The sequence below is a fragment of the Centropristis striata genome, chromosome 24 (genome assembly GCF_030273125.1).
Source record: "Centropristis striata isolate RG_2023a ecotype Rhode Island chromosome 24, C.striata_1.0, whole genome shotgun sequence".
Lineage (NCBI taxonomy): Eukaryota > Metazoa > Chordata > Actinopteri > Perciformes > Serranidae > Centropristis > Centropristis striata.
The window spans coordinates 6,838,537-6,850,974 of NC_081540.1; the positions used below are offsets into that span (position 1 = coordinate 6,838,537).

General features: G+C 37.6%; 1 protein-coding gene across 2 annotated transcripts; it reads left to right on the forward strand.

Moving 5' to 3' along the window:
* Nucleotides 1-2,138: 2,138 nt before the first annotated feature.
* On the forward strand, nt 2,139-8,750 carry pln (phospholamban). Of its 2 annotated transcripts, none has more exons than XM_059328270.1 (2): nt 2,139-2,241; nt 7,331-8,750. In XM_059328270.1, exon 2 carries the CDS (start codon nt 7,539-7,541, stop codon nt 7,698-7,700), a length of 162 nt encoding a protein of 53 aa, XP_059184253.1. In that variant the 5' UTR covers nt 2,139-2,241; nt 7,331-7,538; the 3' UTR covers nt 7,701-8,750. The 2 variants fall into 2 exon arrangements, with proteins under 2 accessions (XP_059184253.1, XP_059184254.1); XM_059328271.1 differs by having other exon boundaries at nt 2,204-2,241; nt 7,334-8,750.
* Nucleotides 8,751-12,438: the final 3,688 nt, after the last annotated feature.

The following is a 12,438-nucleotide window of genomic DNA, read 5'->3' on the forward strand; positions in this document are numbered from 1 at the left end:
GCTGGCTGCTTTCCCTATAAATAATAGAAAACATAACCACAGGCTCAATTTGCTAGGGAATAGCTGAAGCAGTTGTTTAAGTTTAAAAGGTACTGATAGAAAATTGTTATTGTTGAGTCCTAATGAATTGAAATTCCATTAAAGGAGCATTTTTATTTGTTAATGGTATTTTATTCAATTCCATTTTTGTTTTCATGTACATGGATGTAATGTTTTGTCATTTTAATACACTTAAAGTGTTCTGTTTTCAATACACTTGTATCTCCTTTCCCAGAGAGAAGGGGGAATCACTTTCATCTTATCTTTGTAAATATACAGTTGTCATAAAGAGGATGATAGACATATCTTGTACTGATACTGTATAAAGTGTGTATCAGCAGTGAGTAGCAGTAACAACAAAGCTGACTGCCCAGTACATGACACACAGCCTGTTTACATGCAGATTCTCCTTATAAGGCAGATGCAAAGCTTTCTGGGCCATGGCAGGGGGGTTATTTTTACTTTTTCCGGACTTTTTTGAAGCGCCTGTCTCTTTTGATTTCTCCCAAGTGGAGGATGCTGTCCAGGACTTCACACACGTACTTTACCAAAGACCTAGAATCTGTTGTTTATCCTCTAGATATGTTTGAACCTTTATCCATAATGATGCCAGTTGGTACACTGCTTTGGAGAATGTCACAAATCATATTTCAGAAATGACTACCTTCATGTTGAAGGTTGGCGGCAATGGCAGTCTCAGGGGCAAAAAGATAAAGGCTACAAACTGCATGCTGTGGGGCACCAGTGATCACAAAAATGAGTAAACAATTTTTTATGAAGACACAATAAATTATGGCATGGGCTTGTGCTCTAGCTAACAGCAAACACAGCTATATTTTATCCTCCACACACTATGAAGGAATGGATGTAGCCACCATGACATCACCCATTGGTTTGTGGACTACCCTTTTGAAGCCTAAAGTTTGCCCCTGTAGGCTGCTGCCATATTGTTTTTTTGCAGCCAGAAGTGACCATATTTGGATAAAGGTGGAGCTGGGGGGGAAGTCCAATGAGCAGCCAACTCCTTAGTGTCTTTTAGTTCAACATTACACTGAAAAAAACTAAAAAATGTCATAACACACTGAAAGGGTCAAAGTTTTAAAACTGCAGCAACCTGTGAATCCCAAAGTAGCCACGCCCTAAAAAAATGCCTGCTTTATACCCTATTTAACTCTAAATGGGATCATAATTTAAAAAATGAATACGCTAGTGATTGAGACCATAAACTCGTTCGGAAAAGGTTTAATAAGCTCATCAATCAAGTGATAAGTAGGTTAATTTTCTCATAGACTTCTATACAATCAGGCGTTGCCACCTGCTGACTGTTGGAAAGAATGCAGGTTTGTTTAAAGATATTTTTTGGGACATTTTTTAAGGCTTTGACACCCCAGAATGCAGGTTTAAGGCACTTCAGCATGAAGCACCCGTCAGACCCGGAGGTTGCCTCTTTATTCTCCAACAGCAGCAGAGATTTTTGGACGGGTGAATTAAAACCAGTTCCAAGACCAATTTAGATAACAAGGCTATTGGGTAATTGTGTCATTGATGCTTGAACAATATCAGGATCCCAAAGAACCAATCCCTGGACTCTTTCATGGTGCGGTCATGGCCAAACTGTATATTTAGAGGCGCCATCAGCTGTTCAGTGTGTCTATCAGAGTGCCAGGATAATGGAGACAATAGAGTAGTCCAGCAATGATGTTTGATTGGAGGCCAAACTGCAAAGTAAGCCCTGGAATCCAAACATGGTGACCCATCCATCACGGTGAGGATGCTCACCAATGGCGGGAAAGGCAGTCCAAAGAAGTGGATGACCACCGACCCCGCCCCCTTTACCTGCTCCATGCACTGAATTAGTACCTGCTAGAGCACTTAGTATTACAACTTGAACACATTGTTTGAAGTGCATTTTTAGGAGTCAAACCAAAATATTTGAAGAAGACAGAAGTGGGCTGGTAGATGGTGGCATGTATAATTCACCAGACACGGTACGACCTTGGTTATCACCACTCTCCGAAAATCTTTTCTAGGATGTCCTGCCTCCCTCTCTCTCTCTCTCTCCCTTTCTCTTCCCCCCTCTCTCTCTCTCTCTCTCTTCCTCTCTCTCTCTCTCTCCCTCACATTGTGTTTACAGCCTGGGAGAGCGTTGCATTTCTGACATTTCTCTCTCAAACTCCAACCAGCTCTGTTCTCATCTGAAAGGTAAGAAGCAGCATCCTCTACAGATCAGTTCTTTAATCTAATTTTATGAAAAGTATATTGGGATATAACAACTTTAAAAGATGCATATGAGAAAATAATGCTTAAAATGAATCATTTGAGTGGATTAGTAATTAAAATACATTAAGTATATTAACTTCTAGTGGATTAAATGTTCAGGAAACAGTTACTTATGGAATCTCAAAAGCTTCATGAAGTTAAAGTTAGTCCTTTTCTAAACTCCTTGTTCAATGAGACACATTATTGTTCTTCCTGAGAACGTAACAGCAGGCTGTGTTTGGAGTTAAGATGAAGAAGGGGAAAACTGTATTAATCACTGCTTCTTATAAAAAAGTCATTGTTCACATGGAGTAAACAGCTCTGAGAGCAGGAGTGGGGAATGGAAACTGGACTGAAGCTCCCAGAGGGATAAACACTCATCTCTACTTCTTACATTCCCATCCAGAGCACATGATTTGATTTTAGAGCTCTGAGGACTCAAATCAGCTCAATCTAAACATAGATTTCATAGTTTAAGGTTACAGTAGCATGTGCGAACAGATTAGCCTCGCAAAGTTAATCTGGCTGAATGTGGCGGCAACATATTAATGGTTAAATTGATTAAATGTGTTAAACTAGATGCTAAACTTGGGGAAAATGGCTTTTCTTTACTCCATAACTACAATATAAGGTATAAAGATTTATTTCCACAGCAAAAACAAACAAAACAAAGACCAATAATCCCTCAAATACTGTGGTGTACAGTTGAATGCACTTATTGTAAGTCGCTTTGGACAAATGCGTCTGCTAAATGACATGTAATGTAATGTAATACGAAACGCCAAGTACAAGACATCAAGGGCTCATTGTCCTTAGAACATTTTTATTTATTTTTCTTCAATTTCCTTGTTTTTCATGCATTTTTTGTTTATTTTCTTGCTTTCTTGTATTTTTCTAAATTATTTTTGGATTAGTTTCTTTTTTTTTGCTGTTTGTTGAGGAAATGTCCCTTGTTTAAATGTGTAGCTTCTTGACCTCTCTCCACAAAGATAGCTTATTTGTCATTATCTTGATTTTATACAAATATAAAATAAATAAATAAAGCAAGTGGAGGGTGACACTAATTGGCTAGTAATTGGCAAATACAATACATTAAATATACTATACCATATATATACATTTATTTACTTTTTACAACTTAGCATAATTGTTAACTCTTTCATCTTATTGTTAAATATTTTTTCAAATTCATTCATTGGATTTGTATTGGATTAATGCTCCTGATAGTATCAATGAACTACTGTTCCAGTCATGGGGCCGGCTTAGTAACATAAATAATCTGATTTGAAATTGGCAGGTTATCATTGCCACATCTAAATTTAGACATTGAAAGGCATTTAATTTACCAGCAGGTGGGTGACAGTGAGCATGGCCCACTTAGGATAATAGGTCAGCATGTGTCCGTCTAACCCACATTTTACTGTGTGTATCACTGCTGTAAAACTCTTGTTTTCTTCTACTTTTGACAATTTCTCTTGCAGAAGATACCACAGGGAATTTCTTTTACATAAATATCTACATTTTGATTAAATCATAACTGCAGACATACGAGGGGAAACTTTCCTTAATGTCTGCAGGGATGGGATCTTTTGGGATACATTTCTGTGGCTCAAGACAACAACTACTGGTGCTGACAAACACTGATAAAACTCACACTCATGGCATGACTGGCATCTAAAAGACTTCACCCACACATTCCCCCAGATGTAACATTATTTCAGTCTTTAACCTTTAAAATGAAAACAGTAACTTTTATATCTAAGTACAAGTCGACACATCACACCCTCTGTGTTGGTCACACTGGAGCTATTTAGCTCCTGGCAACAACGGCTAACAACAGCTGATTGTGCTGATAAAAGTACAGCCTTTCAACACAACAAGAGTTATCTGTGATTTAACGGTAACAACATTCTGGTCCAGTGAGACGTGAGATGTCCAGACAGACAGGAGACAGAAGAAAGTAGCAAGTGATGACAAAAAAAATAGCTTTCTGGTCCCTTTTGTGGAGGCAGAAGTTCAATTTGGCAGTAGATGTGTGTGTCATTAAGTCCCAGATCCCCAGATGTCATCAGACGGAGGTAAGCCGGGGTATATTTACTGTCAACGTTTAACTTTTTCACTCGTTTCTCTTTTGTGGAAATGAGGCTTATTTCCACACGAGTCACAGAGAAGAACGACAGCCCGTCTCCTCCTGTGAAATGATTGACAGTCGGCACTCGGCAGAGAATGAGACAAGCGGAGGATAGCGTGGAGCACCAGTCACTCACATGTTGTCACACTGTGATGAGCTGCAGAGCCCTACACACAACAGCACCATCCCAATTTAACCCCAAAGTGTCAAAGGTCAAAGTACTAGAAGGACAAAAAGGATTATTTCTCTCACTAAGTGGGAGACGTACATGAAAGCTCCATTAATGACATGTTGTGTTGACAGCTTCAGGACCCGAGAGCTACACGGGGGCCTCACAGGAATCACAGATATTTATTGTTTTAAGTCCAGTATGAGCCGTGGTTAGGGGGAGGCTCGGATTTTAAACACTCCTCTTATGTGACACGAGGGAATTGAAGATTTTTGTCGTTTATTTTGACCACCACAGCTGAATGGGGAAGCCACTGTTGAAATTCCTCTAATGGCCACTAGATGGAGGCAATACGAAAATCCCCCTGAGTGTTTGATTTTGCAGGATCAAGAAATTGCAAGTTTAGCTTCAGGTAATAGGTTTTTGTCCAAAAAGCCAGCTGGCAGCTACAGCGTGGTTTAGGTTTGGGTAAATGGCTGCGTAACAAACCATCTAGCAGCATCGGGTTAGCATAGTAATTTACAATATGTGGCCACAAGAGGGCGCCAATTGGGCATCTGCAAATTGGAGGGAAGATGAGAGAAATGCTTAATTTTTTCTTTTTATAAAAAATGTAATATTAGTATTGTAAGTATTAATATTATGTGTACCCCATTATTAAATAAAAGTATAATTCTTTATTTTTATAATATTTTTTTAGTTAGTTATTGCTTTTTCACATTGGTAAAATAACTCAAGATTAACTTAAGATATTCTATAAGACTAAAGTGATCAATTAAGGAGAAAAAACACTCTTTATAAACAAATTTATAACAACAAAAAAACCATCTAATATTCTCTGATATTAAAAAAAAGCTAAAAAGTAATTAATTAATTAATTAATTAATTAATTAATTAAAAAAATAACGTATTTATCAAAGAACCACATCGCTTATTTTCTAGTGTTAGATCAGCCTTATCAAACCAGATGGTACAGTTTGTTGTGTGTGTAATGCCTGCAGTGGAAGACCAAATCAAATGATACTATGCACTCAGATTCAGCTATAAGAAAATACCTGTAATTTTTTTCCAAAATATTTTTCTTCTTGTAAATATATTGCTTTAAACTTGGAAATTCTGACTGTTTTCTTGGAAAATGACACCCTTTCCTAGGCTTTGAAATGTATTGTTTTTTAACCTACCACAGCATCATCTTATACAATATATTAGCTACTGCATTTTGCTTTTTTTATCAAGCTCGTCTCCTGTTGAATTATCTATTATCTATGTTATCTTAACACGTAGCAATGCTTACTTTTCTCTGAGGTAGACCATGAATGACATAGACCACGAATATGCCACTTGTTTCTGTTTAATTCAATAGAATTTATGCTTTATAGTATATTTAATTCAAACTAAACTAAGCCTCTAAAATCAGCCAATTTCAGGTTAGACTATTTCAAACATTTTACTGTTCATGCACAGAAGCAGCGGAAGTCTTCAGGGCTTAAAAATCAAACCCCAAAAACTTCCTGCTGTCAGAGCCGGCACGGCAGTCGGGTCAGAAGTTAAAGGTCTCAAATCAGACTGAGTTATCCCGTGGGGCATGAGGAAGTGTGTGTGTTAAGGTGTTAACATGTCAAGTGATAATGGGTGACTCAGAAGCAGATGAAGTTTGGAAGAAACAAAGGTGAAATGATAAAAATAGATGTGTTGAAAAGTCTGTAGAAGGCATCAAATAGCTGAAATGACTCTTGTTATCTGTACTGATTCCACACTGCAGTGAACAAAAAACAATCCACAATGGACACTTTTCTTGAGTGACACCCTCAGGACAAACCTCTGCAGACAGGATATCTAATGCACAGATTAACACCGTAACATCTTTAAGTGCAAGGCTCCAGGAATCCAAAACCGCCTGTGTGACGTTCTCCTCTTTTGTATTCTAATAAAATAATGCACCCAGCAGAGGCCGCTAGCAGGACTTTTAATCTCGTTAAAAATAGCTAAAAAACTTGGCAGAGCTGATGTCCAAGTGGTAAGATGTTCGCTTTGTGTGGGGGCCACTAATGCAAAAGCACGGTCACCTTGTCACGGTGACTTTGATCTCAGGAAAGTCCCAGATCAGATGACAAAAGGGATTTAGCAGAGTGCAGGGAGCCTGCAGCTGCACTGTGAAGCTCATTTATTATTTCTGCTCACAAGATTTTTTTACACGCTACTTTCTGCTTTTATTCATTCAACACGCAAAACAGCATGCGAGGCGAGGAAATTATTATTAAAGGGTGAAATTTTAAAAACTAAAAAAACAACAACAACTACAGTCTTCCACCTACAAATAAAAATGTCGTTCATAGGCAATAAAACACAATCTTGCTCTTGTGTTGCCACTACTAGTGGTGGATCATTTCCCCGGTTTACTGCTCAATCCTCTCTGCTCTAAAGGGTAAATATCCTTAATCCAAATGCCTGATATTTTAGTTAATGTCCTTTCAATTCAAAATGTGAACGCACACCTTGTCCTTCACATTGTGTTGCTGTCCCTCCTACTAGAGTCTGGCTTAACACATCATCAGGCCTCAGCTGGCGCCTCTGAGAAGCTCTCTTATCATCACACCATGTGCTGCGATACAGAAAGGTCACACAAGATCTCAACCCAGAGACATCACCCAGAGGAGGGTGCTGAAGTGAAGGCAATGTGAGACTGAATAGTGAACTATGTCTTTACAACCTTTTCTTTCTCTTCTTTGCAGCAGCAGAGAGAAGAGTTTTGTTGCTGTGCAACCAGGACTTGAACCACATCCGACCTGAGCTCATCTCCTCACAAACAGCAGCAGTTTGATTTCACCTCCTCAAAACCAGAAGCAGCTCAGTCCAGCTCCACTCGGTCCAAACAGGCCCAGCAGCCTGACTGAACTCTCTGCTCTTCTAATCCAGCCCATCAAAATCTAACCAGCCTCCATGGAGCGCGTGCAGCACATGACCAAGTCGGCCATCCGCCGAGCGTCTCAGATCGAGGTGAACCCGCAAGCCAAGAGGAACCTGCAGGAGCTGTTCGTCAACTTCACCCTCATCCTCATCTGCCTGCTGCTCATTTACATTATCGTCCTGCTGAGCAGCTGAGAACTGCAGAGCCGTGTGCTGAGGGAGTTTGGCATGGCTGTGCTGCTGTGGACGAGGGTTTTGCTGAGATACGGGCACACCAGATTTCCAATGAAGTAATAATACCAGGTCCATATATCAGTCTAACCCTGTTATCAACATCTATGAAGAAGGATCGTTCATGTAAAACAATAACGGCTTCACTCTCTCAAATTGCCTCCATCAGAGCTGATCAGGGATCAGCTTCCTTTCCTCACTTACTCAAGGGAATGATCTAAGGTGACCCAACAGTTTAAACTTCACTGATATACTGTATGTATGAGTATCCGCCTGCTGCTCATTCAGACCCTGCTTACATTACAATGTGTTGATTTAAGTTGATTTATAAAGGAGACTCACTCCATTTAAGACACACTGTATGACAATATCCCCTGTGAGGTTATAATAACTGCGTGTATGTGTATAATACTTAAATATCAATACATCACTATTGTTTAATTTCCATTTCCCATGAGCCCCGGTGCTTCCTGCAGCCCGCCACCAGCACCAGGAGAAAGATAAACATTCTCGAAATTATTATTTTTCCATTAATATTATTATTTCCTCCTTCATCCGCCACTGTCAGAGACATGGCTTTAGTGTCTGTGACGTGAGGCGTCTGTATTTTGAACTTCAACGCTGACATCTTGGCAGATATCAGAGCCTAAAAAGCCAAATTAGGCAAAAAGAAAGTGGGACAGGAAAGCAGCAAACACCGAGGCTGACTGTGATCGGCTGAGGCACCTGTCAAAATAAGTAAACATGCCAAGTGTGATGTCTCTTTTAGCATTAGTTGACAGATGAACAACTGTGTTAGAAAGAGACTTTCCTCCCCAGAATTTGACCCCAATGCATCAGTTGTACAACACCTTTTTACGACCCATATTTACATTTGAAGTGCCCTTTTGTGGCCTAGAGTGACCTCTAGTGGTGTGAAGGCAAAGGGGTAAGTGAGGAAAAATAGTATAAAGCACAAAAAGATCCAGATATGAAGGGCAGGAGGGGTGGTGAGCAATACGATATCGATTGTCACTAAACTAAAATATGATCTGACAATTTTATGAGCAACCTTTCCAGAAAAAAGACAAAAAAAATGTGGGAATATCAATTAAAAAGTATTTGAGGTGTTTACCTGCTAATATGGAGGTTAATTACCTATCCTGCAGCCAGCCACCAGGGGGCGATCCAGATGTGTTGGCTTCACTTCTGGGGAGAAAACCGGAATTCAGGTCCCACGTGAAAACAAAGTTAACAGTGTTATTTGAACGCAACTTGTAACCATGTACTGTTTGTCCTTGACATAGGAAAGTAGTTTTTGCCTACACCTAACAAAACTGCGACGATTCACTAAACAAGCATTAAATTAACATGAGGGCGTGCTGATCTCCTGCCACTAGTAAGAGAAACGATAGGAACAACCGACCTATAAGGGTGGTATGGGTTTGAGGAGTTTTTGGTTAGTTATCTGTAGCATGTCTGAAACTCATTGTGACCTATTCTCACCTAAGATAATATAACGGGGGTCATCACACTATAAAATATGTAAAGTATATCTTAAATCTTTAAGCAGCTTACCTGCAGGTGTTTCTACATGAGCCTATAATTCACTGTGTAAAGTAAGGACTACTTTGTTTGGGCTATGGTTTTAAATAAACACACACATCCTCTGATACTGTTCTGAAATATACAGTAGAAAATGCTGTTTATCAGTTGTTACGAAGACTTCACTTTGCATGGCGTGATTTCACTTAATGATTTTATCTGTTTAAAGTTTTGTTTGTTATCATGACTGTTATAGACTATTGCTGACATTTTTTGGTTATTTACAGAACTTATTCTGACTGTAGCAGCAAAGGTGTATAAAAATGAACTCTATAAAGAAATTCTTAAGTCTAAAGTTCATTATGAAGTCCAGAATAATTGAATATGTAATTACACAAATCACAATTTAAACAAATTTACCTGCCACATTTATTTATGGTTTATCTCTAATATATTTGCCAAGCTGAAAATATAAAAATGTGATTGCATTTACATTTTGAATGAAAATATTAAGAAGTAGTTTTGTTCTTCTATCTATGTCTGGAAGATTGTACCACATGACTTTTAAACTAAGGAACACCAAAGAGATTGCATGTCAATGAAAATAAAATGTGTTTTTTTCCTGCGGCAAGTGTGGAAAACTGTTTATTTATGGTGCATTTTAATATTTGACATTTTTGGAAACATAGATTCAGATGTAAAAATGCCGGTCAAGTATTTGAAAATAGCTTCAAAGGATGATTTAACCAGATTATAGGTGTTTGTAGGTTTGGTTGAAAGACTATTGCTTCGGGGTCAAACACCCTGGATTTATTTAAATCTACAATGTTTAACATTTCCATACTAAACATTATATGTACTATATATATAGTGTAAACTTTACAACAGAACAAATGCCCTGTGTTTATAACGTTTTTTTGCTGCCCTCTAGTGGTCATAAATAATGCAAGTTTAACAACACAATCAGATAAAGGTATTTGAAAAGTCCGATAAGAATGCCATTATCATTGTTTCATGTTGTTTACATCGTTTAGAGCATAATCTATTTGACTGAATACATAAGTTATTTAAATATATTGTAATTCAAGCTGGATCGAGGTCAATAATAGTAGTTACTAGAGGGGTCTAAAACTGATATGGAGTAAGTTTGCCTCCTTGTAATTTTAATTTTAGTAGTAAAAATAATAGTAGACACACAGACATGATATGTTACTCGTTTGACATTAAAAAAAAAAGCTAGCAAAACATTAAGTAGCTGCGTAGCTAATAAATTAGCTTACTCACAGGGTTGAGAAGAGACACCAAAAATCCACAAAAGGCTCTCAGAAACTTGTCCAGTTGCCCAAATATCTTCTATTCTTCAACAATTTAAAAATCAAACGATAATTAATTCATAAAAACTTGCCAATAAAGCGTTATTTTGCCAGCTTTAATAGCCGTTAATGGTTATCATAGCTAACTTTTGGCTAGCTAAACTCGTCATTCAAGAAGTGAAATATGATTGGTTAATTTAATAGCTGGCTGGGAAAACCAATCACAGACGTCGCTGACATATGGTTTTTACCTAGCAACCAGATAATAGGCATTATCCTGATTGGTCGAGAAACAGGGGCATTTCTTTCTTTTCTGTGCTATATTGAAGTAATGTTGGGAGGCTAACCTTGACATTTTCAGAATTTGTGGTATTTTCCTTACAAAAAAAATAAATAAATTGAGAAGTAATACTCTTTGCAATTGGATTTTGATTTTGCTGGAGGGTACTTTTTACGTGAGACTGAAATGCAAATGTAGTCATATGACTGTCTTAAAACACAAATCTGCAAATAAAATGATTTAACTACTTTTTAATGATATAAAAAGTGCAATATATGTTTTCTTACCTTATGTAGCTGTCAGTCAACTATGTAATCTTACATATTGCAGACTTGTTTTATCACCAGATACAGTAACTTAATTATTAATTAACAATATTGATATCTCTCTGCGCTAAGTTTAATCATTTATTTGCATAAATGCATGTGCATTGTACCTGCTTAAACCAGCTGCATCCAGCAGGTGACGATGTTCCTCACACACACATACACACACACACACACACACAAAAGAGCACAACAGAAAGCTTTATCTCACAATCATAATTTTACTGTTCCATAACATACAACAGAAATTATATAAATATAAATAAATATTGTTGCTATAATTATTATATATTTTTACTTCAAAAATGGCAAGACAGACATCATTAAATGATAAGTCACAAGGGTGACATCAAATCACTTTCAACTCAAATACAAACTGCAACACATTTACTATTTCAGTTTAGTGCAAAGATGTCACAATCTTCTCTTCCAGTTTTTCAGAAATTTTTGGAAAAACTGAGTTGAAAGTGAGATGAACTAAGCCCTGATCAGTATATCGTCACATACAAAAAAACTTAACAGACAGTTCATGTTTTTAATAAGTTGCAGTTTGCATGGTTCACTGATGGTCAGCTAATGCTAGTGTTTAAAAAAAAATCCAGAAGTTTTCTCTGCCAGGTGTTGAGAAACAGTTCATTTTGAAAGGTTATAACATTTCAAAAGACTTTCATGAACCTCGGGGTAACATGGATAAAAGGTCATGTGATGGCAATGCCTGCATTTCTGCTTGTGACCACTAGAGGCTCCAAGAAACATCTTTAGCTTTGTGGTATTCTCCTTTAAAACAACAGTCTAGTCAGGAGGCATAAATACATGCATCAAATAAACCAAACGGGTCTGAATTAAATACATGAAATACAAAGAATTGATAAAAATAAATAAAATATACAGAAAGAAAACCATAAATGGGAACAGTTATGTAAAACACAACAAAAGAAACAGATAAATAAATATTCTTAATTTCTGCTATTTCATAACACTGTTTTTGCACTTCTGTTTGTTCATAATTAACAATCTCCCCCACAGAGGTTCACTTAGTAGCTGTTCTGCGATTTTTATCCACATGATCCTTCAGTAGTTGGAGTCAAACTGTTATCAATCTATAAAATCATCATGTCTTGTGGTGATAAGAGCTCTGAAACAGCTCCTGAATAGATCTAGAGGTGCGATTATTCAGATCAAGAATAAAAGTGTGATTGTTTCTCCACAAAGGGTGTTCAGCCAAGTCTAGCACTGCTGTGCTGTGATTGGATAGTGCT

Bases quoted from the DNA above. Each gene is read 5' to 3' on its own strand.
- pln (XM_059328270.1), top strand. From the start codon at position 7,539: ATGGAGCGCGTGCAGCACATGACCAAGTCGGCCATCCGCCGAGCGTCT.